The sequence below is a fragment of the Zeugodacus cucurbitae genome, chromosome 6 (assembly GCF_028554725.1).
Source record: "Zeugodacus cucurbitae isolate PBARC_wt_2022May chromosome 6, idZeuCucr1.2, whole genome shotgun sequence".
Taxonomy (NCBI): domain Eukaryota; kingdom Metazoa; phylum Arthropoda; class Insecta; order Diptera; family Tephritidae; genus Zeugodacus; species Zeugodacus cucurbitae.
Genome location: NC_071671.1, coordinates 34916121 through 34944015, shown reverse-complemented (window position 1 = coordinate 34944015; position 27895 = coordinate 34916121). Strand labels below are relative to the sequence as shown.

The 27895-nt window shown below is 36.7% G+C and overlaps 2 protein-coding genes across 2 annotated transcripts; both read right to left on the bottom strand.

Annotated features, from left to right (window-relative positions):
- Positions 1–4349: 4349 nt before the first annotated feature.
- LOC114805081 (putative nuclease HARBI1) lies at positions 4350–6063 on the bottom strand. The gene is made up of 3 exons (XM_054234856.1): positions 5457–6063; positions 5020–5403; positions 4350–4961 (listed from the first exon to the last, which is right to left on the bottom strand). Exons 1-3 carry the CDS (start codon positions 5538–5540, stop codon positions 4419–4421), a joined length of 1011 nt encoding a protein of 336 aa, XP_054090831.1. The 5' UTR covers positions 5541–6063; the 3' UTR covers positions 4350–4418.
- Positions 6064–24568: 18505 nt separating this feature from the next.
- Positions 24569–26674, bottom strand: LOC128922611 (uncharacterized). Its single transcript, XM_054233718.1, has 5 exons — positions 26135–26674; positions 25891–26029; positions 25028–25785; positions 24747–24939; positions 24569–24673 (listed from the first exon to the last, which is right to left on the bottom strand). Exons 1-5 carry the CDS (start codon positions 26351–26353, stop codon positions 24588–24590), a joined length of 1395 nt encoding a protein of 464 aa, XP_054089693.1. The 5' UTR covers positions 26354–26674; the 3' UTR covers positions 24569–24587.
- Positions 26675–27895: the final 1221 nt, after the last annotated feature.

Here is a 27895-nt window from a genome sequence, read left to right as displayed (position 1 = left end):
TCATCATCCGCTTCAAAAATGGGTCGAGTTCGTTCCGTTTCAGCAGCATATCGCAGGCGTTGATTCGGTCCAGAATGTTTTTGCGTCAAATCATGCGGCACCCTCTTTTTTTATGTATCCAGCATTGTGAAGATGGTTTAAAATGGTTTGGTGACTAACTGCCATCTCCTGGGCGATGTCACGAGATGCCACATGCTGGTCTAACTCGATGTTATCCATGATTTGATCGGTATTCGTCGTCATAGGCCCTCGTTTTCACCCGCTCTGAATCGTCGAAACCATTCCTCCGCAGTTCGAAGTGGCTATTTAGTCAAGCGATAATTTGATCTGGATATCCTAATATAACTTAGCTCTCACTTAAACCTTGATATTCTATATATTCTTGATGGCCAAAATCGGACTTCTGCAAAGACTAAAAAATTTTAATTAAACAAAAAGGGATATATCCAGCCCACTACTCCATGACCGCTTTGATTGAAATACACAATGTATGTTAATCTAATCAATTTATGACCTATTGTTCACCACAAAAATTAATTAATTGAGATTTAAGTACAAAATAATTACTTGGATCATAACTGATTAGTAATCCCGATACTTTGGCAACAAAAGAGTTTAATGTTGACAACATTAACTTCATGATAAAGCAGTGGTTGGCAGAAATTTAAACCAGCTGTAAAATTTTTGTCAATATTTTAAAATAATTGGTTACTCCCTAAACAATTTCACTTTATCAAATAGTTAACCAGAATAGAATTTAACATATATGGTTGAGGACGGCGAAGGATTTGTAAAGGCGCTAAATCCTGCATATGAAATGCCTAGTCGGCATCTCACAATATATTATTGAATTACTGTCCAATGAGTGAGGCACATACTGCAAAAAATGTAGCAGAGTAAATACAAAAAGTAACGACGGAATGGAGTGTGTCAAAATAATATTAGCGGTGTCTGATAACGCGAACACTATCAAGAGTGTCATACAAAATGAGCTCAAACACGCCACTTGGGTTGTTTTGCGCATATGTTAAACTTAATTGTTAAAGCAAATTAAACTAGTCATGATGTCAATACTTTTTTTTAAAAAGTAAAACAAATTGTTGCACATTTTTGAAAAAGAACGTCTGCAAATGAGAAGTTTATAAGCTATCAACGCAATGATGGTACCGAACCTTTAAAACTAATTAAAAATGTACTTGCTGGAATTCTACATTTTATATGGTGGAACGCTTTATTAAAGTTGAGCATGCCGTTGAAAGTACTGTCGCGTTTGTAGATAAGGAACTGCCTCGAATTTGTCCTGATGAATGGTTGCTACTAAAAGATTTCTTTTGAGCAAACCACAAAAGAAATAAGCAGTCAAAAGTATTGCACTGGATCAATGGTTATTCCAATTGTAAATGATCTGCGAAGTGTAGGTAGGAAGGAGTGCTGCCCTGTTATAGTTCGGGCTCAATTAGCACTATCTGTGCCATTTTGATGCACCAGTCTAGTGTTTAAACTTCTCGGTCAAACTATTTTGTGGTTTCCATGAAGCTACTAATATCCGTTATGCTTTTTGTGGGCATCCATTCAAGGTTTCAAGGTTTGATTCTGCCTCATATTCGTTTAGACAAGCTCCTGCCTTTGCCAGCTCGTCTGCTTTTTCATTGCCGAAAATGTTCCTGTGGCCGGAACCCAGATCAAGTCTAGGGGGAGCTTGTTTTCTAGCGAATTATGCGAAGTGTATTTACTAGGTGGACTAAATCAAATTCCTATGTAGATCCAGTGAAAGAAGTGGCTTTTGAGTTATTAAAAGGTCTTAATGAACGATTGGGGAATTCGGAGAAATGGAACACTCTATGCATGGCATCGTTCTTGGATCCTCGATTTATAAACTTCGCATTTTCTCACACCATAACAGCCTATGTATTTAAAAACCGTAGTATTGCTGATGTTCATAGAGTGACCCACGAAGCACAGGCAAATGAAAGTAGAAGCTTCAGAACGGCTTTTTCTAAAGCCGGACTTATTTTAAGTTAAAGAAGAATGCGCTTGGACGATGGGAAGGCAAAAATGCTGATTTTTTTTAAATGCGAACCATTAAAAAGCAAATAGTTTTATCTTTAATTTTTAATGTAAGAATGTACATATACATCTACTAAAACCTTGGTTTTTACTTACGTTAGTTGAATAATATAATTTGTATAAATTTTTTAGTAATAGTATTTTTGAGTATTAATCTAGATCTTGAAATAAATAATATTATTTTTTTAGTTTCTAATGTTAATCAAACATATACATATTTATCAGTATTCATTAAATAAAAGTCCATGATAATTGAATTAGGAAAATACTTCGATTTTTTTTTTTTAAATACGAATTATGATTTATTTATACAATTTAATTCTGTCGTAGATTACTGCGTTAGATCAGAGATTCAAATTACTGCATTTTAAAGATGCTATGGCTAAAATAAATCCTTTTTTTGTTTCATAAAATGCATAGAATCGCGCTGATACAACGGAATCTTCGGATGAGTGTGAAACAGAATACTCGTTCAATATTTGGAACCGGAATAAACATTTGGTCCACCAAAAGGTGAAATGTAAGCTGTCAAATTTATCTACAATTACAGGGACGAAAGGTTGAAGAGAAAGTGTATCTCGGCTGTTACCCCTACCAATCAGAAGCCAATAGAGTTTGGGTTGACATGAATACTGTGTTTCCGGAGTTGTATAAATAGGCTTATTAATATTTACACATTGTGGCCACTTCAGTGCCGACTAAACGACTGTTTTCTAAACCGAGGGCAACTATCACGCAGAAGTAAAATCGAAAAGAAATGACAGTGAAAAAAACTTTCCATGTCGTTGTTTTGAAATTCTGTTATTTATTGAGAAAAAACTTTAAACATATAATGATAAGTGAAATAAAATGTATCAACTTAAGACGTACTACATTTCACTAATTTATGCTTCTGCTTCTGTATCCCTTAGCTTTTCACACTAAGTTTAAAATAAGTTAAAAAAGTTCAAAAATACATCGATGTTTCGATGTATCGACGTTTTAATGGCCGATGTTTTTGATTTCGATGGGTTTTGAAGAAACATCGATACATCGAACCATCGATGTTTCATTTCACGATGTTTGCATCCCTACATGCAGGGCGCGGCCATTATTCCACTTGTATTCCTTTAATTTTCAAATTACAAACCTAAAATGTTTACTTATAATATAATTAATTTATCTATTCTATCGACACTATGGGCTTATTCGAGCTTGGCAATACTGCGCAATATTGCGCAAACATCATATTCGATGTAAAAATGTGGCAACTCGTGCAAAAGTCAGACGTTCGAGCGAGTAAAAATTTGACACTTGATGCGCGCCAAATGTCATCATTTTGCATCAAAAATTTTTGTACTGCGCGCCAATAATGGAAGAAGAGAGGTAAGTAAAATTGGTATTTATTGAATTTAATAATACATATTAATTATTATATTCACTTGAATATGGAAAAATACATTATCGTATTTTATATTTTCAGTGAAAAATTAAATTCACCGGTTACTCAACTGCTAGTAAGGTCCCGGCTTGACCTGGAGCCCGAGTTTGCTGGCGGGAGGAGGAAAAAGTCCGTCCTATGGGGTAAGGTCGTCGATAATATGCGTTTAATAAATCCCGAAGTGTCCCAAACAAAGGAGTTTATGCAAAGGAAATTTTTAAATTTGTTTGCGACGTATAAGAGGATTAAAAAACGCAACGACGCGACAGGTCGAGGTGCCACGACATGGGAATATTTTAAAGATTTTGACAGCGTGTTTGGTAATAGGCACTCCATTGAGCCTCCCATAAGAAACCTCCAGAGCTCACTGCAATCTTTAGTCGAAAGTGGAGTGAGTGAGGAGGAAAGGTGCGCGGAAGAAAGCGAGGCAGAAGGTGTCAGACGGAAAAAACGACCAAAAACTATTGCATCTGAGACATTGGATTTTTTTAAAGAAGAAGCGCGGAAGGAGCAGATTCGGTACGAAGAAACTATGCTGATCGAAAAGGAAAAATTGCTAGTTGACAAGGAGAGGATAAAAGCAATGTTGGACTTGCGGCAAGTTTTGGAGGGATTGTGCCAAAAATAAAAAGTGTTCAGTTTTTAATAAACTTTATGTTTATATTCATGTAATATATATTATTAGTAAAAACAAGTTCCTATTCATTCATTCATGTTCATTTTTTAATAAACTTTATGTTTATATTCATGTAATATATATTCTTATTCCATATAATTTTAAAAAGAAGTTCCTATTTTCAATAAAATAAATGTTTATTAATTAATTAATGTTTTATTTAAAAAAGGAAATATAAAATGGTTTAGTATTCTAGGGGAGGTGGTTTCAATTAAATTAACTAATACATATATGTACATAATTTAAATAATACTTTTATGAAATAAATAGCATTTTCAAGTTATTTCGTCTGATAATTCCTTCATTAGTGTCATTTATATTTTCAGGTAGTTCAATCATATCGTGATCATTTGAGTTTTCTAAATTTTCTGGCATACTCGTATGATTGTCTTCAGAATGAGCCGGATTGCTTCGTAGTATAAAATTATGTAAAATTGCGCAAGCTAATATCACAGTTGATATGTCTTCTATATTTCGCACATCAATATGATTCAATATTTTGAACTTAGCCCTGAAAATTCCAAATGTTTGCTCAATAAATACTCGGGTTGAACTCATATAATAGTTGAATTGTTTTTCCTCTCTGGAAAGATGTCCGTTATCTCTAAAAGGAGCAATTAAGTATCTTGAAACAGGATATGCTGAATCGGCTAGAATAATTGCATCTTTCGCAAGTTTTATTTGTCCAGATGTGATCCCTTTGTAAAGTGGACTATTTTTCCACACATTGGCATCATGGCAGCTACCTGGGTAGCCGATGAACACATCTAAAAAACAGAACTTTCTGTCGCATATGGCCTATATAATTGAATAAATAACATCTATATTAAAACAGATCTATAAGCCAAGTACATACCTGCATAATAACTGAAAAATTTCCTTTACGGTCATAATAACTAATTGCATCTGTCTGAGGAGTGTTAATTTTGAAATGCGTTCCATCTAAGCATCCGACAACAAAAGGAAATGAATTTACCCGGCTTGTTTGAAAGTTTTCCATTATTTTTTTCTGCTGTGAAACTGACGGCCAATATATTTCGTTTTTAAGTTTGCAGATTGTCTTGATTGTTTTGAGGAAAAGTTTGTGGGCAGTTCCTTGCCCAACATTAAATCTATCGGCAAGCTCGCGATATGTGACTCTACTGTTGCTTAGCTTCCAAAGTGTCATATGCAAGGAATGTTCCAAGGAATATTCATCGTGCGGTGTTGACCAAAAAGGCTCTAACGCATTTTTCAAGTCCTAAGACAAATTTATTTATTAAATACTTCCAAAAAGTAAACAACAATACTTACTGCAAACGTTTCACGAGTCATGCGAAAATGCGTGAAATATGTATCATCATGGTATAATGGAATTGTTTTCCAAACCTTTGCCATCTTCGTCACTTCCCGCTTTTTTGAAATTTCAGCGAGGAACCACTTTCTATTTCTTAAAAAATTTCGTTATCTATTTTTTCCATTCTTAAACAGCAAATTATAATCACTGCTTTCAAAATTATCTATCGCTATATTTATTAAAAAATTCATGGTTTAACGTTCAAATTCGGTCAAACAATTCGCGCAAAATGTTGCAATTATTTTGCTTAAGTATCAGCTGAGCATCTGCAACAGTGTTGCAAATTGAGTATCAGGGCTGCAATATTGTCGCAGTTATGGAGTGCCTCGAATAAGCCCTATTATTTTTGCAAAGTTAAAACACTGACAACTGAAACAAAATATCATCAACCCAGTCATTCTAGAAATAAATGAGAGAAAACGCGTTAAACGCAAATTACTGTTATCAAACTTCGTTGTACAGTAACTTTTGATTCTAACCTATGTTTATAAAAAATTTTGTATTTAGTCGATGAGCTATTCCCTATTATTTTGGCCACCAGTGTATATGTATATTATAAAGTGAACGAATCAGATGGAATTCAAAATTGAGTTATATCCGTGTCGTCATGGTGTCTTGAAAGTATTATGTACCGAATTTCATTGAAATCGGTAGAGTAGTTCCGGAGATTTAGTTTTTGACACAAAAGTGGGCGACGCCACGCCAAAATTTAATTAACGCACTTTTAGTAATTTTTAACCTAACCTTTGTATGGAAGATATGCGTGATTATTATCCAATTATTTAAATGTATGGTGTGTAATGGAGAACGTAAAGGAAGCGACTGCAGAAAGTTTGTTTATATAGCTTTAATGGTTTTCGAGATATTCATAAAAAACTTATCTGTTTTCGGGTTTCACCAATTCGTGGGCGTGGGAATGGTCCGATTTCGCCATTTTCGATAGCAACCCTCCTTCGGTCCCAAATCAATATATCTTAGTTTTTACCCAAGTTATCCGTTGCACGGACAGACGGAAGGATGGAAAGACAGACAACCGGATTTCAACTCGTCTTTTCATCCTGATCATTTTGGTATAAATGTACAACCCTATATCTAACTCGTTTAGTTATATGACCTTCAAATGTGATGTGAACTGATAGGAACTGATGTGAAACTATAACTAACTATAGCAACTTTTGTTGCGAGAGTATAAAAATCGATAATCGAATGTATGTAGCACGAAATTTAAAAATTCACCTTATTTTTTGAACAAGCCTCTTATAAAATTTCAAATGGTCAAAATGTTATACCCACACATGGTATCGGTCTCAATCAGATTGAAATTTGGCATCAATCCTAATTACGAGGTCGCCGCAGTACAAAATAAACCTGACCATCTTGGTTACGGTTTGTGAGGGACGGAAGTGGGGTGGTATGATTTGAAAATAAAATTTTGCTGGAAATGGTGGAAGATATATAAAAGTATACAAAAGCAAGAAAAAACGTTAGCTTCGGCTGTACCGAAGCTAATATACCCTTCACAGGTGCATTTCTTTTAGTAACTATGTGTTTAAGCAAATCTAAAGACGTAAGAAAAATTAAGTTAAGAAAGAAAACCATTTTACTAATTCTTTTTAGCCGGGTTGTTTGCTAGAAACATTAAGGTTATTTAATAAAGAAAATAGATCTTTTAGTCGTTTATAGTTATTTAAAATTTTAAAAAGATTTATTATTAACATAAACTTAACGGGAAAAAATTATAATATTTATATATAAGTACATATTTATCATATATATATTTACAGTTTGCTTTATAAAAACACAGAGCAAATATAATATATTTTTATATTTCTATAATACATATTTATGCTATATAAATTACATTACTTATATCTATGACTTACACCTAATATAATTATAGTAAGTTATATTAATTTTGAATCTAACATATGTATATATACATATATAACATATCTATTTTCTAAAACTTAAAAATATTCCGTCATGATCACTATATGGTGTTTGATATGTGATACATGAAGTCATTGCTGGATCCATGTTTTATTGCTGTTTGCTGTTTTGTTGTGGCGGCGTTGTCCAATGCAGATTGAAATCCCAACTGTTGTAATCGAGCCTTGAAATCGTCAGTTGCTGTGAGGCGACATATGTTAAAGTCTCCAAGGACTACTGATGGTCCATTAAACGGCTCATTTATCTGACGGGTATTGTTCACCACTTGCTCTCTAAATTGTGGCAGTCTATACGTGGGGTTCCTGTATACAAGTGACAAAGAAACTGTGGAATTGTTTACGTTTAATAGTTGGTAAACGTTTGCTGAACCTGTGATGTTCCTTGATAATGATCCTTCTGATAGATCTGGGCACCGATCTTGTTTTGAGTATATTATAAGGCCGTTGGCCAGGCGTCGTCGTGATGACCTTGTTTCTCCATCAAGGCGTGCAATAACATTATAGCCCTCCATTGGAAACTCTTCTTGAGACAAAGCCCAAGTCTTAGCAAAGCACAGAATATCAGCAGAACAAATCAGTTTATCTGATCTGATATCCGCAATATGCTTGTTTAGACTCCTTACATTTTGGTAATAAATATCAAGGCGTTGTTCCGATTTTTCAGCTAAAAATCTGTAACATGTCAACGCACCTTCTGTCCTCAATCTATATATTTTATCGATGTTTTGAGCTGCGATGTATGAGGCATTCCCTGTGTTTCTGATGTCTTGAAGCCCTTCATAGCTTCTAATATGTTTGCTCTGCTGCGTTCTGTTAAGGAACTTGACTTAATTGTATCCTTCGCAGTCGAAATAAACTCGTCGGTCATCGTGTTCGCCAGTCTTGTTGAATTGAAATTATTTGCTCCAGCATTTTAATAAAAGAGATGGATGGCTTCATTGGGTATCTCGTTAGAGGTCTTTTCCCTGCTTTTGATTAATTGGATGTCAGCGTGTGTCATATTTCCCTCTGACATGTTGTTTAAAGCGATGGCAAATTCTTAATCTTCACGCTGACGCTTTATTTCGGTGAGTTCGAAGTATCGAAATTGATCTCAAAGTGGTGTTCCTGTAATTGCACTGTAATGATCATTGCCATTCGGCGCAAATATCCATCGATCTCCTACTGGTGGCAACTGTTTTAAGTCACCAAACACGATAATTGGAATGCCTCCAAAGTAAGCACTGGTCGTAAAAATTTGCTTTAGCCTACAAACTCGTTGGTTAAAAATTTGTCATATTTGAGCTTATTCTGCTCAATTTGCTCGGCCACCTCATTTCTCCATAGGTGAAACATCATGGCAGTTTCTCTGAAGAAATCAGCTCTTGAATTTTCAACGCTAAAACGTTTCCAGCGCAGAATAAGTGCTTGCTTCATTTTCCTTAAAAATCTTTGTTTTGGAAAATCTTAACCATGCTGCAGAGTCTGCTAAGCATAGTTCTTCCAATTGATCGGGCCTTTGAGAGTAGTGATCCAGTACACTCGTTACATATATGTCCGTAGAATTCTCCTGTAAAGCATCCAATTCTCGTCTGGGCTTTAGCATCCTTACTCGATTGTTTGGATGCGATGTATTTGTATATATCTCCCCATTACTCGCTTCCGATAAATGCAGTCCCAAAATATTATAAGCTGCTTCTTGAGCCGATATTTCCGACCCGTTTAGAAATTTGTGTCCGATGTGCTGCAGTTTTCGTTTAATGGAGAAATTCCCATCATTTATTTCCTCCATGACTTGTCTCAGTAGTGTTGATACCCCTCTATTGGATTTATTTATATAATTAATTATATAGCTGCAGCAAGCGTAGGCGTCCAAAATGAATTTAATATCCATATTTGCAGGTCTCTTAGGCAAGCTCGACCATGTCTGTGTTTTTGGTACTGAATAAATTCTTGTAAGTCCAAATCATCCCAATCAGTCGTAATGTGTCGGTCGTTGAAAGTTTGAACTTCAGTTGTGTTGATGATTCCATCACTTTCCAATTGCGGTGCATCGCTCAACCATGCCATGACAATGTGGTGATCCCCAATGCTGAAATTCAATTCTGTAATAGGAACGGACTACTAAATGTACTGAGTAACTCCTGAACATCATCGTCGGTTGTAACATCCTTTGGGCATCTACCTTGCCCTGGTGCCATTGCAACTCGTTCAATGGATCTGTTTTCAACGGGTTCATTGTCCATCAAAGTTTCCTGGCCACCTGGATTTAATTCCTCTTCTATTTCCTGTACATTTTCCTGTCGGGCATTAAGCAGGTCTCTTACTGCTGCTTCATCTGCAGGATCCGCAATAAATGGCACAGTTTCCTTGTTTCCTACATTTGTCAGCCAATCACTTGACATTTGACATTTGTACTATTTGCTGTGCATTCTTCAATTCCATCTGAAGGAGTGGAAGTTCCTCATGCGGACTCTATTGAATTTAAGTGCATACGAATTTGTATTAATAAATATTCTATTTACCTAACTTTATCTTATATACCGCCTCAATCGGACTTTTCTGTATATATGCAGCATGCTTCTTTAATAAATAATGTTTTTTCAATTGCTAAGAATACTGATTACATAATTGTTCTAGGCGATTTAAATTTACCGTGTGTATCTTGGAAATCTGTTGACGATTTTTGCACTCGTTTAAGCTTTAATGAGTTTTTGGAAGAAATGTCTGAGATGGGTCTTAACCAAATTAACTTAATTCCGAACAAGTTTGGTAAATTCTTAGATTTGGTCTATGTTGATAATACTTCAACAGTTTCTGTGGTCCGATTTGATCCTTTAGTTTTGCCAGAGGACTCTTATCACCCTGCCTTGGAAATTAATATCGAAATCATAGACGAATTACTTGTATACAACAAACAGGACCTTTGTTCTCGGTTCAACTTTGCGAAAGCTAACTTCAAAAAGATTAATTGTGAACTTTCTAAATTGACTTGGCCTGATTACAGTGGTAATATTGAATTAAATGTATCATATTTTAATAAAACAATTTTTAATATTTTTGAAAGATTTGTTCCGAAATGTTTTATTACCAAAAGAAAAAGTTCAAATTTGTGGTATTCGAATGAGCTATGTAAATTAAAAAATAAAAAAGTTCGTGCTTTTAAACTTTATAAAAAAACTGGAGCTCTTGTTGACTATTTAAAATATTCTAAATTGCGTCGACAGTTTGAGGAACTTAACAAAAAATGTTATAAAAACTATATAATCAAAGTAAAAAATAATATTATTCGTAATCCGAAATTGTTTTATGGTTTCGTTAACTCCAAACGCAAGATTTCCAATTTTCCGTCCGCGATGAAATATAAATCAACAATGTCATGTGACAATTATATTATTTCTAATATGTTTGCAGAATTCTTCAAATCCAATTATTGTTCAAACTACCCTATGAATGTGCCATATCATCAAGTGTTATGTCCGAGTACTGTAATTAATACACCAATTATTTCTGAAACAGATGTCTTAAATTATTTAGTTACGTTAAAAAATTCGTTTAAACATGGCCCTGATATGATTCCCTCAAGCTTTCTTAAAATTTGCGCAAAATATATCTATCTGCCCTTAACTAAGCTTTTTAACCTATCTCTTAAACAAGGTATTTTTCCGTCAATGTGGAAAAACTCTTTTATATTACCTTTGTATAAAAGTGGAGTTAGATCATCTGTTGAGAACTATAGGGGGATAGCTAAAATGTCAGCTATACCCAAACTTTTTGAAGCCATTGTCACTGACCAAATAACTTTCTTAATCTGTCCTTTAATTTCATTTTCTCAGCATGGATTTTGTAAAGGGAAATCTACAGTAACAAACTTGCTTGAATTTGTAAACCATGTGTCAATGGGTTTTAGGGATAATAAGAATACTGATGTTATATATACAGACTTTAGTAAAGCATTCGATAGAGTAAACCACTCAATTCTTTTGCAAAAACTGGATCTTCTTGGTTTTCAACCAAGACTTCTTGAATGTGTATCCTCATATCTTACTAACAGATAACAACAAGTTTTATTTAATAATACATTATCCCATTCAATTAGTTTCACTTCAGGGGTTCCACAGGGTAGTCATCTCGGCCCGATTCTGTTCTTGTTGTTCATCAATGATATACCTTCTGTAATTAAGTTTTCAGAAATTTTATTATATGCGGATGATAAACTTTTTAAATCATATACTTCTCATAACGAAAGGACTGTGTTGCAATCGGATTTAAATAATTTAGTTACTTGGTGTCACAAAAATGATATGCCACTGAATCTTAAAAAATGTAAAACGATGTGCTTTTCCCGTAGAACTGTTGATCTTTCTCCCTATGTAATAAATAACTTCAGTTTAGAGCAAGTTTTTAGCTTTGTTGATTTAGGAGTTACTATGGACCCTAAACTAAATTTTAATTCTCATGTAAATTCAATTGTCTTAAAAGCTAAAGGTACTCTTAGCTTTGTTAAACGTTGGTCTAAAGAATTTAGTGATCCGTATATTACTAAAATTCTTTTTACAACATTGGTAAGGCCTATATTGGAGTATGGTTCTGTGGTATGGAATCCTAGCTATCAATCCCATTCTGATAAGCTTGAGTCCGTTCAAAAACAATTTTTACTTTTTGCTTTAGGCCACTTACATTGGGATTCAAGATTGAATCGTCCCCCGTATACTAGTCGTTTAAAACTTATATATCTGAATGGTCTAGTTTGTAGTTCATTCCTTTTGTCTGATATTAAGTTTAATGTCCCATTGCGTTCATCCAGGCAGTTTAGACCATTATTTCTAAAATCTTCTAGTTTGTTTCATTCTTCAAACAAATTTTGAGTTAAATGAACCATTCCGCCGAATATGTCATGATTTTAATTCACATTCCTGCATATTTGATCCATCTGACTCAATATTTAGCATCAAAAAAACTATTTTGTCTTCTCTTAATAAGTAATATTCAGAAGTTTTTAACTTTTTGTTTTTATAAATTTTTAAATCACAGCTGTTGAAATGTTTCTTTCTGTAGCTGAGCAGTTTGAGAATCGGACGCTTAAAAATCTCTTGCCTTTCTAGACTCGGCAAATTCCGCTCGTATGCGGACTGCGCCCCACGCGTCGGTTGGGCGGGAGGAGGGTAATCGTTTGGGTTAATAATAAAAAAAAAAGATGGAAACTTCGATGACAAGTAAAAAACTTTTCTAGCACCTTCCGAGTGCGTGAACTTTGTTGAGGTCTGTCGTTTTTCTAACTTTCTTACTTGGTGTGGGAGCCAAGTGCCCCCACAACATTCGCATATTCCAGTGGGCCCTTTTTTATTAACAATGTGTACGTATCAAAGATGTTGGCAGATCGACGTTGGCATGCTCTCCTTTGAGAAGAGTGAAAAAATGTTGTTCACGACGTCTTCTTATTGGATCTCCTCCATGCTGCATCTCGTTGCCTTTCTTCTTCTCTGGTTATTGGATTCTGGCGTCGTACAGAACGTTCTATTGTATCGCGCTTCTGTGTATTGTGTCGAGCTCTATATTCTCGATTGGTCCGTCTATTTAAATGTTCCGCGGTGTTGTGTTCCTGCTCCTCTGCTCTATATTCCGTATTAAAACGCCTGTTTAAATGTGCTATTGTGTCGCGCTCCTCCTCCGCTGCTCTATATTCCGTATTCAAACGCCTGTTTAAATGTGCTATTGTGTCGCGCTCCTGCTCCGCAGCTCCCGAATTCTCTCTTCATTACGGAACTCCAAATTTTCCACAGTTCCACAATTTATTTATTTAACTTTATTTATATTATATAATATACAATTTGACCCACATATTCGTCATATATATTGTATAAAGTCCATTGAAAGTTGGAAACCATAATATTAGGTTAGAAGCACCGAGGTCCTCGTGTTCGATATATGGGGCATTAAAAACCTATGGTCCGATTTCGGCGATTTTTAGAATGGGGCTGCCACACTATTAACATAGTATTTGTGCAAAGTTCTGCACCGATATCTTCACTATTGCTTACTTTATATATTGTAAAGTAAACGATTCAGATTGTCTTCAAAGTTCTGGTATATAGGAAGTAGGCGTTGTTGTGAAGCGATTTGGCCTATTTTCACAACATATCATCGGGATGTAAGGAAACTATTACAAACCAAGTTTCATTGAAATCGGTCGAATAGTTCCCGAGATATGGTTTTTGACCCATAAGTGGGCGACGCCACGCCCATTTTCCATTTTGTAAAAAAATCTGAGTGCAGCTTTCATCTGCCATTTCTTATGTGAAATTTAGCGTTTCTGACGTTTTTCGTTAGTGAGTTAACCCACTTTTAGTAATTTTCAACCTAACTTTTGTATGGGAGGTGGGCGTGGTTATGATCCGATTTCTTTCATTTTTGGACTGTATTAGGAAGTGGCTAAAAAAACGACTGCAGAAAGTTTGGTTTATACAGCTCTATTGGTTTGCGAGATATGTACAAAAAACTTAGTAGGGGGCGGGGCTACGCCCACTTCCCCAAAAAAATTACATCCAAATATGCCCCTTCATAGTGCGATCCTTCATACCAAATTTTATTTTCATTGCTTTATTTATAGTTATGGCACTTTATGTGTTTTCCGTTTTTTGCCATTTTGTGGGCGTGGCAGTGGTCCGATTTTGCTCAAAGCAACCTTCCTAGGGCGCCAAGAAATAAGTGTGCCAAGTTTCATCAAGATATCTTAATTTTTACTCAAGTTACAACTTGCACAGACGGACGGACGGACAGACAGACATTCGGATTTGAACTCCACTCTTCACCCTGATCACTTTGGTATATATAACCCTATATCTAACTCGTTTAGTTTGGGGTGTTACACACAACCGTTATGTGAACAAAACTATAATACTCTCTTTAGCAACTTTTGTTGCGAGAGTATAAAAATAATGGATATTAAAAAATGATTTTTTGGTTGTTCAAAGTTTAAGCTGCTTGCGTAAACTGAAGTAATCCGTTGTGTTTACACCCTATTTATAATTTTTTTGTTTAGAATCCAGTTTGTATGGCAACTATATGCTATAGTGAACCGTTCTGAACAATTTTTTCGGAGATTAACTTATTTCTATGAACAATAACTCACACCAAATTTCGTGAAGATATGTAGTAAAATGCGGAAGTTTTCCATACAAGCCCTTGATTCCGATCGTTCAGTTTGTATGGCAGCTATATGATATAGTGGTCCGATATCGGCAGTTCCGACAAATGAGCAGCTTCTTGAAGAGAAATTAACATCTGCAAAATTTTAAAACGATATCTTAAAAACTGAAGGACTAGTTCGTATATATAGAGACAGACAGACGGACATGGCTAAATCGACTCAGTTCAACATACTGATCATTTATATCTTCTTCTTGATTGGCGTAGACACCGCTTACGCGGTTATAGCCGAGTCCAAAACAGCGCGCCACGCATCTCTCCTTCTGGCAGTTTGGCGCCAATTGGTTATTCCAAGCTAAGCCAGGTCCATCTCCACCTGGTCCTTCCATCGGAGTGGAGGTCTCCCTCTTCCTCTGCTTCCACCAGCGGGTACTGCATCGAATACTTTCAGAGCTGGAGCACCTTCATCCATTCGAACAACATGTCCTATCCAGCGTAGCCGCTGTTTTTTTATTCGCTGGACTATGTCTATGTCGTCGAATAACACATACAGCTCATCGTTCCATCGTCTGCGGTATTCGCCGTTGCCAATTCTTAAGGGACCATAAATCTTCCGTAAAACCTTTCTCTCGAAAACTCCTAGTGCCGTCTCATCGGATGTTGACATCGTCCACGCTTCTGCACCGTAAAGTAGGACGGGAATGATGAGAGACTTGTAGAGTTTGGTTTTTGTTCGTCGAGAGAGGACTTTACTTTTCAATTGCCTACTTAGTCCATAGTAGCACCTGTTGGCAAGAGTGATTCTGCGTTGGATTTCCAGGCTGACATTGTTATTGCTGTTAATGCTGGTTCCCAGGTAGACGAAATTATCTACAACTTCAAAGTTATGACTGTCAACAGTGACGTGGGAGCCAAGACGCGAATGCGCTGACTGTTTGTTTGACGACAGGAGATATTTCGCCTTGTCCTCGTTCACCACCAGACCCATACGTTTCGCTTCCTTATCCAGTCTGGAGAAAGCAGAACTAACGGCGCGGGTGTTGTTTCCAATGATATCGATATCATCGGCGTACGCCAGTAGCTGTACACTCTTATAGAAGATTGTACCTTCTCTGTTTAGCTCTGCAGCTCGTATTATTTTCTCCAGCATCAGGTTAAAGAAATCACACGAGAGTGAGTCACCTTGTCTGAAACCTCGTCTGGTATCGAACGGCTCGGAGAGGTCCTTCCCGATCCTGACGGAGCTTTAGGTGTTGCTCAACGTCAGCTTACACAGCCGTATTAGTTTTGCGGGGATACCAAATTCAGACATCGCGGCATAAAGGCAGCTCCTTTTCGTGCTGTCGAAAGCAGCTTTAAAGTCGACAAATAGATGGTGTGTGGCGATCCTATTTTCACGGGTCTTCTCCAAAATTTGGTGCATGGTGAATATCTGGTCCGTTGTTGATTTTCCAGGTCTAAAGCCACACTGATAAGGTCCAATCAGTTTGTTGACGGTGGGCTTTAGTCTTTCACACAATACGCTCGACAGAACCTTATACGCGATGTTGAGGAGTCTTATCCCACGGTAATTGGCGCAAATTGTGGGGTCTCCCTTTTTGTGTATTGGGCAGAGTACACTGAGATTCCAATCGTCAGGCATGCTTTCTTCCGACCATATTCTGCAAAGAAGCTGATGCAAGCACCTTATCAGCTCTTCGCCGCCGTATTTGAATAGCTCGGCCGGTAATCCATCGGCACCCGCCGCCTTATTGTTCTCCAAGCGGGTAATTGCTATTCGAATTTCTTCACGGTCGGGACAGCCAAGTAGCTTGATGGATTTTCTTATGCTGGAATCTAGTACTACAGACGACCATATTTCGGGCCCCGGCGAAGTCGATCAGCCTCAGACCGTTTGGTGATGTTTCGTCATGGAGGCTGAATTTTCCGACTGTTGTGCCAAAGACACCTTCTTTACCTACCCTAGCGTTGAAATCGCCAAGCACGATTTTGACATCGTGGCGGGGGCAGCGCTCATAGGTACGTTCTAGGCGCTCATAGAAGGTATCTTTGATCACTTCGTCCTTCTCTTCCGTCGGGGCGTGGGCGCAAATCAGCGATATGTTGAAGAACCTCGCTTTGATGCGGATTGTTCCTAGACGTTCATCCACCGGAGTGAATGCCAGGACTCGACGACGGAGTCTCTCTCCCACCACGAACCCCACACCGAATTTGCGCTCCTTTATATGGCCGCTGTAGTAGATGTCACAAGGACCCACCTTCTTCCGTCCTTGTCCCGTCCATCGCATTTCTTGGATTGCGGTGATGTCAGCCTTTACTCTTACGAGGACATCAACCAGCTGGGCAGAGGCACCTTCCCAATTAAGGGTCCGGACATTCCAGGTGCATGCCCTTATTTCGTAGTCCTTTAAACGTTTACAGTGGTCGTCATCAAAATTGGGGTCTCTCATCCGAGGCTGTTTTTTCTTTTTCATTGGGGGGTGTTTTTATGTGGTGGGTCCCAAACCCTATGCACAACCGCATAGGCGGGTTTCGCCTTCTCACTTTAGCTCGCCTCCAAACGGATGTCTGTTGGCTACCCAGAGGATACTTGGTCTAAGACCGGAAGTCGTGAGCTGCTTGAGCCACATGTAAAAGAATCGTTCCTGGCCAGTCCCAAGTGAATGACAGTCAGAAACTTTCCTCACTTACGTGAACTTCTACATATGACTCCATCCTCCAAATATATATATACTTTATATGTAGGGCCTCCGACGCTTCCGTCTGGGTGTTACAAACTTCGTGACAAACTTAATTTACCCTGTTCAGGGTATAAATATTGTTTGTTATAAATGTTTTTTAAATTACTGTTTAAAATAGGAGCAGTCCAAAAAACCTTGCGCAAATTTACAAAAAGCGAAAACGCACAGGCGAAGTTGCAGCGACGAAGAAATTATTAAAGAGCCAAGTATTGACACTGTAAGGTGGTCAGCAATTAAACTGACTTTATTGCAAAATTCTTTTCCTTAAATACTATTCTAAACAATATTTCAATACCGCTAAATATATAATTCCGCTTTGTATATATATACATAAGTAGTCATGTACTTTTAACAGTTCGTAAAAATTAATGTAATAAGTACCTACTAACGCTATTGCTTCATATATAATTTAGTTATCAAAAGAGAAATGTAAAATGGGAATGCAGCATTGCAATAGGCTTAGTACATGTTAAATAGGACTAAATAATGTGCACAAACAAACATACATACGTATAATTGCACGAGCGAAACATATCGTTAGCATAAGTGTATAAAGCAAATTCAATTGTTTCCTGCATTGAGGTGAATGACTTCTAATGCTTAACCTTGAATATAAGGCAAATGAGAAGAAATAGGAAAAGCAAAAATGTATAAGAACATATGGTCGAAGTATGCAGCGGTTCGCAATCGGTGACTCACCATTCGAATGTCCATCACACGAATTTTAGAGTGAGTTCCTGTACAAGTTCGATGAGGACGCTAGACAAACGAACATCGCTATGTACGCTTTATAAGGTGTTTTGTTAGAATACGCACATATACGTTACTTGCTATTTAAATCGCGTGCATTAACTATACTGAAGTCTTATCAGTGCTACGAGTACCTTTGGTAATGGTAGTGTTTCCGATGTAGATGGTAAACGTAATGCACAACGAACTCGTTGTGTACATGTCATCCTGAATTTTTGAAATTCGATTGCCAACAACTATTTGTGACCAAATAAAAATATACGAAAGATATATAAAAAATTGTTGATTTGATTTTTGCTAATAAACGAGCGAGAAGAAGAGCGAACTCTGGACTTAGCAGTGAGTAAGCGAATAGTAGTAGTAGTGCCGCATTTGTTGATAACACGAGTATGTACGGCGTAGCCAAATGCACGAATCTATACGTCACAGAATCCATGTATCTGAAGAGACTCCATATCTGTCGAAAAACAAGACCTCGGCACCTTAATTAATGAAAGATCCGATAAGGAGTTCAGAAAGTTTTTCCAAGCCGATTCAATGTTCTGTGGCACTGATTCATCTTTAATTTAAACTTTCCCAACTCTAAAAGATGTGTTACCTCTTGTTTTATCTGTGAGAGTTCGGTTAGACTATCAGCACCACACAGTAAGTCGTGTACGTAAAATGATGATTTCACAATCTTTGCGCCAATTAGGTATTGTTCTGAATGCTGCTCAGCTAGGTACAACAAACTCCGTATAGCAAGATAAGGTGCAGCAGCCATTCCATATGTTACAGTATTTGATTGGAAGGTGCGAATGTCTTCAGTTGGTGAACTGCTCCACAGAATGTACTGGAGCATTCGATTATCTTCGTGCATTAATACTTTTCCCTATATCTTGACTATATCCGCAGTGAGTCTAAATCTATTGAATCGGAAACGAAGAAGAAGAATAAAAAGTTCACATTGGATTGTTGGATCATCCATCTGAATTCATTTAGTAATTTTTGGGATGTAGTTCGACAGGAGGCGACAATTAAAACTCGAAGCTTTGTTGTTGTACTTGTTGGTTTAAGCACGGAAGGATGTGGTATAAAATAATGCGGTTCGCTGAGATTTAGATTATTTACAATGCTCATATGACCCAGGCTCTCATAGTCATAAATTCAACGTAATGTGCTGCCAATTATGGTGATTTGGCTAATCGACGTTCTTGTGCATTATATCGTCGCAATGCCGTAGTGTATGATTCGCCCAAACACGTCGGATCATCCTTGAGAGGTAATTTAACCACCATTCTGCCGTAAGGTCTTCTTGATTGGCTAAAAATAAACAAGATGGTTTAGATGAACAAGATGAATTTAATGTTTGTTGATGACAAACCGATGCTTTGAATTTCAATGTTTTGTTTGCTTCTAGGCAGAAGCAACTTTTGTGAAAAATCATCTGTGATGAAATTGACTTGCGAACAGGAATCTAGCAGTGCTGTACCCAGTCTATAGCTCCCCGTTGAATCCAACGATGAATTATTCAGTGTGTATGTGCGGCTGTCTTATGTGCAGTAAATAGTAGAGTAGCTATTTGTTGGCCTGGAGTTGATCCGCAGTAATGTAAACTATGGTGCTGTCGTGCACCAACCTTGCATCTGTATGATGATGGACAATTGGCGAATTGATTTCCCTTTGATAGGCAATTGATGCAAAGTCCAATTTTCTTTGCATGATCGAAACGTTGAGTGATGTTTAGCGACTTAAATCGTTCACAATTAAAAATCTTATGGTTGTTGTTGAATTGACACGGTATGCTAGAGTAGGAAAATGTGTAATATCTTAGTTGACTTCTTAATTTCGGAATAGAGTGTTTGTTAGCACCTTGAGTTGACGAAGTACTACCATGCATGTTGTCGAATGACTCCAGATATTGACAGTGTCTTTCCAAAACTGCAATACAATCCTTCCATGGCAGCAGATGGCAGCGTTCTGAAGTCTAGCGACTCTTTCCACTTTTTGTTTGTCTGTTCATCAGACTTCTGCAATATTAGAAAAATTAGCAAAGCTTCAGAAATTTGCCACTCACTATCTAGTGATGTCAAAGAACCATCCTTATCAATCAAACTTCTTAACTGAATGCCATTAGGTTTCACAACTTTACCAGCAGTTGAAATAGCGCATTTATTCCTCCCAAGGAAATTAGCGTTTTGTTGTCAATATTGGGTAGTTTTCATTTGTAACTTGAAACGCATTTACAGTTTCTAAGGCTTGACCTTGGAGACAATTTCGTAAATGGTTGAATTTGAACGTGGTAATAAACTTTTGATAATTCAAATACTTTCCATCAAACGTAGGAAGTGGTGGAAGTTTTGAACTTGGTTGCACCACGCAAGTTGTATCCCAAAAGAGAAACCTTGTCTTCTTCTGCCAGTTGCGATTGAATAATCATTAATCAATCAATTATGTAAAGTTCTTGCAAGTCAGGACGTCCTCAGCATCCAATCTTTCGATGTGAGTTTGAATTGAGAGAATCTGCTCAAAATATGAATCCAATATGCCTAGACGGCATTTATATTCAGAAACTGATAGAACCTTTCTACTTGGTCGTAAGATAGCATCGATGATATTTTATATATACGCGAAATATTTTTCTTGGTGCTAGCGCGTTGTTGTTTTAGTTCGTACAGAGACATTGTAGAACAGAATTTTCTATGTGCTTTAAGTTTCAAAATTATATTGAATAATTAATTGTATTTATAATTCTAGCGAGTACTTAGGTAATAAATGATTAGTTAATTTATCGCAAAAGGTATCAACAAAATGTATATGTATTACATGCAACAAACATACGAATATTCCTGCAGGAAGTGGTATTGACGAAACGTAATGGTGACAAGCATGTGTGCTGTGCTGTGTGATCGATGCTGGCGTGTTCGATGGTAAAGATGAAGATGCAATGGCGATAATGTCCAACGGTGCAGCCCAATACAGACCGTGCGCGTGCGATGCCGATGTGTTCAATGGTGACGATCCAACGATGCAGTCTAATACTGACTGTGTGCGAGCGATGCTGGTGTGTTCAATGGTGAAGATCCAACAACGATAATGTCCAACGATGCAGTCTAATACTGACAACCAAAGTCCGAAAAGATGTGCGAACAACGAAACAACTTACTCGTGCCCCACGTTGGGGGCCAAAAAATGTAGGGCTAAAATTCTTTTTTTATAGCGAAGTTGCAGCGACGAAGAAATTAATAAAGGGCCGAGTAATGCCACTGTAAGGTGGTCAGCTATTAGACTGACTTTATTGCAAAATACTTTTCCTTAAATACTATTCTAAACAATATTTCAATACCGTTAAATACATAATTCCGCTTTGTATTAATTCATATATACATAAGTATGTCACGTACTTTTAACAGTTCGTAAAGGTTAATATACTAAGTACCTACTTAACGCTATTGCTTCTACATATATAATTTAGTTATCAAAAGAGACATTTAAAATGGGAATGCAGCATTGCAATACATGCTTATATATGAGCTTAGTACATGTTAACTAATGTGCACAAACAAACATACGTATAATTGCGCAAGCGAAACATAGCGTTAGCATAAGTGTACAAAGCAAACACAATGCAAATACAGGTATTAACTGCATTGAGGTGAATGACTTCTAATGCGTAACCTTGAATATTAGACAAATGGGAAGAAATAAAAAGAGCATAAAATGTGTAAGAACATATGGTCGAAGTATGCAGCGGTTCGCAATCGGTGACCCAACAATAGGATTAACCAAAAAAATCTTCAATCGTAAAAAGAATTTGATTACATTTTGTTAATTTTTTTTTGTATAATATAGTTTGATTAACATGAATTGAAACGTAAAATGAATTTTTAAATTTCGTTTATTACTTTAATTTTTCTAAAGTAATAAATACACACTATAGAAACATACAGAGCTAGTCAAAATTATTTACACATCGAACGTTTTTTTACAAATTTCACAGAAACCAAGTAAAACAAGGGCTAAGTTCGGGTGTAACCGAACATTTTTACTCTCGCAATTTATTTATTTAACTTCATTTATAGTATATAATACACAATTTGACCCACATATTCGTCATATATATTGTATAAAGTCCATTGAAAGTTGGAAACCATAATATTAGGTTAGAAGTACCGAGGTCCTCGTGTTCGATATATGGGGCCTTAAAAACCTATGGTCCGATTTCGGCGATTTTTAGAATGGGGCTGTCACACTATTAACATAGTGTTTGTGCAAATTTCTGCACCGATATCTTCACTAGTGCTTACTTTATTTATTGTAAAGTAAACGATTCAGATCGTCTTCAAAGTTCTAGTATATAGAAAGTAGGCGTGGTTGTGAACCGATTTCGCCTATTTTCGCAACATTTCATTGGGATGTAAGGAAACTATTATAAACCAAGTTTCATTGAAATCGGTCGAGTAGTTCCTGAGGTATGGTTTTTGACCCATAAGTGGGCGACGCCGCGCCCATTTTCCATTTTGTAAAAAAATCTGAGTGCAGCTTTCATCTGCCATTTCTTATGTGAAATTTAGCGTTTCTGACGTTTTTCGTTAGTGAGTTAACCCACTTTTAGTAATTTCAACCTAACTTTTGTATGGGAGGTGGCCGTGGTTATGATCCGATTTTTTTCATTTTTGGACTGTATTAGGAAGTGGCTATAAAAACGACTGCAGAAAGTTTGGTTTATACAGCTCTATTGGTTTCCAAGATATGTACAAATAACCTATTTGGGGCGGGGCCACGCCCACCTCCTCAAAAAAATTACATCCAAATATGCCCCTCCATAGTGCGATCCTTCGTACCAAATGTTATTTCCATAGCTTTATTTATGGCTTAGTTATGGCACTTTATGTGTTTTCGGTTTTCGCCATTTTGTGGGTGTGGCAAGAAATAAGTGTGCCAAGTTTCATCAAGATATCTTAATTTTTACTCAAGTTACAGCTTGCACAGACGGACGGACGGACGGACGGACAGACAGACATTTGAATATTTCCGAAACCATAAAAAGCGATTTGCCTCTCATTTGCCGTAAATAGCATCTTAAAGCTTGGCGTGGACAGATTATACTGAATTTTTGTTCCAGAGATTTTTAGTAAACGCTTTATGCTTTTACCATGTGAGAATAAACAAATATGCGGTTCACGGCTAAAATAAGTCGAAAGTTTTCCCTACTACAGTCTTGAAGATTTGGTACTAATTTAGGGGTACTAAATCAATCCGGGTATGCAATAATTCGCATGACTTTGTCGTTGTACTGGTCAATCGGCCTTTTCCAACTATTGACAGGATTTTAAAACACGACAATGGTCCATATCATGAAGGATCGTTACCTACAAAACTTTTAAATGAAGCAAATCAAGTTGGCCTGCGTATAGCAAGGACCCAAGGTTAGGTTAGGTTAAGTGGTTGTCAAACAGTGAGCAACTTCGCCCACATCCACGAGAAAACCGCGTCCAATAGTTGCGATTATTTTTCTGTACAGAGCCTTGCATCCACAAATAAGGTGTGTAATCGTTTCTTCTTCTTCTTCTTCTTAGCAGCTCCTGCAGTAATCATTGAAAGGTAGCCCCAGTCTGCTGGCGTGTCTCCCAATCAGACAGTGTCCCGTTAACACCCCTACAAGGGTTCTTGTATCATTCCTCTTAAATTTCAATAAGCGACAAGTTCGTCTCTTATTCCACTCTGGCCACGTTTGTCTGCTTACGGAGCAAGCCGTTACTTGTTTCCATTGTGATTCAGCCGCATCTACTGCATGTTTATCGATTAAGTATTTGCAGGTTGCCAGAAGTATATAGATTGCCTCTTTATCGGCCTCCAACTGCAGTATAGGGATGGAAAGAGCGCGAGCGGAATCGATTTTTGACTTTGGAATTGACTTCTAGTTTTTCGATTCTGGAAGTCAATTAATCAACCTCGATAGTCGACTTTTGTGACTTAAGTTGACTTTTTATAAATTAAGCAACTCGTACACGAAATTCATTAGATATATCAATATTTTTTTAGTTTTTAACATATTATAAAAAGTATTTTAGGATTTCATTGCATATATTTTGGTATTGGATAATAAAATTGCTTTTTTTAATTAAAAAACAAAAAATTTAAAAATAAATAACTACGAAAACCACATTTCTTCGCCGATTGATCTTAAAAATATTAGCTCATTAATGTGCTGAGGTGATAAGCGACTCCTCAACTGATTTGCGATAAGTCCTGCATGTGAAAATAATCGCTCACAGGGTACAGACGTTGCAACTATTGGCAAGTACTTTTTAGCTACTTTCCATAGATACGGATATTCATATTTCATACTTTCCCACACAGTGAACGGATTAGGATTTTGTTTCCGATTGACAGCCGGGCGTGTCAAATATTGTCGTAATTGTATTGGTAATCCTCCAGCCTCATCAGAATCTGCAAGATTGGAACTACAACTCACAGTGTTATCAAAATAAGACCATAAATCATCATTGTCATCGTTCGTTTTCTGAGATTCCGGACCTCAAATAGCTAATATCTCATCTTGAGGGTTAATATTTGCCACCGTTGCTGCCAATGCTAATTTTCGTTCTGTCTTGACAAGATCAGCTACACAAAAAATTATATTAAAATTAAACTAAACCATAGAAATAATCAAATAATGTTTGCATAATCAACTTACCGACATTAGTTACCGCTCGTGCAGAATCCCGAATACTTTGAAAACCAAACTTTTTATAACGAGGATCAACCAATGATGCACAAGCGTACAGTTTTACGGATTCAATATTGCCGTATTTTGTTTCGATGTCTTGAACCATTCTCTTTTTCAAATGTCGCCCAATTAAAGTTTCTGGCGTTAACTCTTCAATCTTCTGTAAAATATAAAATCAATTCATTCAATAAAAATTCAAAACAAGATAATATTGCAATAGCTTTGCTAGTTTAATAATGGGAACTTACTTTTCTAAGACTTGAAATCAAAGGAATGCACTTGCTCAATGTTACACATTTCTCAAAACAAACTTCTTGAGTTATTTGCAAGAGAGGTTTTAAGATGTCACGAACTTCTACTAACGCATCGATTTCCTCACCTGTGATCATGTTAGGTGGCTTAGCTTTCAAAGATTTGTCCATCTTCACTTGTAAAAGCACTTTACTGACATGATCAGCAAGCACAATGAAACGGTCAACCATTTCAAAACAGGAGTTCCATCTCGTTCGCACTTCCTGAATTAATTTCAGACGAGAATTTTCAGGCTTGTCCTTCTGTAATTTCAGCAGCTCTGTAGTCGCTCTTTCACTTTGTCGAAAGAATGTGACAATTTGTTTAACTTTTGACAATAGCTCACGCAATGACGATTGCTGAGTATGATCTGTAATTAAGTCTTCAAGATTGTCAATAGCATCATTTTCATCAGCGGGTAAGTCGGAAACTTGATTTCGAGATTCAGATGCAGGTGGAGTAATATTAACTTCGATAAGGCGCTGACCAATATTATTTATTACATGTCCAAAACATGAAATGTGTTTCCCATCGCCGAACTCACTTTTAATAGCTCCTTTGATGTTTGCGCCCCCGTCTGAAACGAATGCTGCTATTTTACTATCATCAAGACCCCAGTCATTGCATATATTTCTTAATTTCAAGCTCAAATTTTCTATTGTTTTCCTCTCTTCCATGAGATAAGCGCCCAGCTCAACAGTCTTCATCTCAGTTTCTGTGAAGAAAGGTTAATATGTCAATAAAGCTAGGAAACAATGAAAATGCATGATAGAAGAAATTAATAAGATTAAGGTTGTTTCCTAATTCAATTCACTACTACCTGAAAAAGAATTAGCATTGTTTATACAACGATCCATAGGACCTTGGACCTGAGATTGTACTGTGGAATTTTCTTGAACAGATGATTTTGATGGTACCAAAGCAACCGATGGAACAGATGATTCGACAGCGACTAAAACCTAAGAAAAAAAATGATTAAGTTAGTATCAATATAAAAAATTAAATTGTCTGTGGAGAGAAATAATTTATGTACAAACTTTAAAAAGTTCTTCAAAAGCACTTACTTTTTTAGGCTGAACTTCGAAATCATTGTGACTGTCATTCAATCTTTTCTGAGTTTGTTTTTCATTACTTGACGGAGGAGCAATCTTGTGAGCACATTGTAAGTGCTTCATCATTGATGTGCTTTTATTAAACAAAAACTGTTTATGACATAAATCACACTTAACTTTACTGCCATTGTTAACTTTTGTGCAATAGGCCCATATCAAACTGGGAACCATGATAAAGAATTGTTCAATACTATGTACCGTATATTAAAAAGTTAATTACATCAATTACCGGCGGCAATATAAACATTATATTGTTATAGACCAATCAGAAAATCAGAAAGAGGCTATTTATAAAGAAACGCTTCGATTGGTACTTTGTATTGTGATTTTAAAAGTAATCTTATAGTGATTATCTTAATTCATCAACTGTCAAAGTCATCGAGTAAAAGTCGATTTTAATCGATTCAAGACAAGCATGAATCGATCCTAAAAAGTCTATTATTTCTAATAAAAGATCGATTTTCGACTAAAGTCAGAGTCGACTTTTCCATCCCTACTGCAGTATGGTGCCCAATCTGGCTTGTTCATCTGCCACACAGTTCCCAGGGATGTCACTATGTCCTGGTACCCATTGCAGGTGCATCGTGAAATATGACGTCATTGTTAATAATAAATCCAAGCATTATTTCACTATCTTAGAAGATATTCTATGAGACTTTAATGATTTTCAAACCGCTTGACTATCCGAGAATATGAATATTTGTATGGTCGCTAACGCTCTTGTTGACAGAACGAGAAGGCTTTCTTTAATTGCAGTGATTTCTGCTTGGAACACACTGCAATGATTCGATAGCCGGAAGGCGATTATGGTATCAAGTTTTTCTGAGAATACCCCACCTCCAACTCGTTTGTCTAGTTTTGACCCGTCCGTGTAGATATTTATCACTGAATCTTTGTCCACTTTTCCCGTATCCCACCACTCTCTAGAGGGGAATGATATATGTATTCAGATTTTAGATTCATTTCTATAGGATTACGAAAATCCGTCCTATTTGGTAGAAATGTGATCTAGCCGGGTATACTAGAATGTCCCCTATTGCAGTTTTGCAGTAGTGAAGTAGACGTTTGCTTCTAGCGTCTTATTATGCGTTCTTATTTTTCCTCAGGATGATGAGGCGAGTTATCCGTCTGTCCGTGCAAGCGATAACTTGAGTATTAAACTTGAAATATCTTAATGAATCTTGGTACACATATTCAATGACACTATGATGCTGTTTGCCACACCCACAAAATGACGTTAATCGAAAGTTAAAATTTTAAGAGCTATAACAGTCGGAAATAAAAAAGTGAAATCACTCCTCCATATTTTTTTTAAGTTTTTTTATGGAAAAGTGGCCCCGCACCCCAACATGTTTTTTGTATATACATATCTCGCAAACCACTAAAGCTATATAAACCAAACCTTCTGCAGTTACGTACCTTACGTACTCCAGCACACAGCACGAACATAGTTGAAATCGTATAATAATCTCGCCCACCTCCCATACAAAGGTTATGTTGCAAATGACTAAAAGTGCGATAACTCACTAACGAGAAACGTTAGAAAAATTAAATTTTATAAAAGAGGTTTTTAGCCACTTTACCATATACAAATTAAGCACCTGTGTGTTGTCTTTATAAAATTAAATAAATGCATTGCGAAAGTATAAAATGTTCGAATACATTCGAACTAGTTGAAAATAATGACAAGAAGCTTAAATTTGAAAATACACA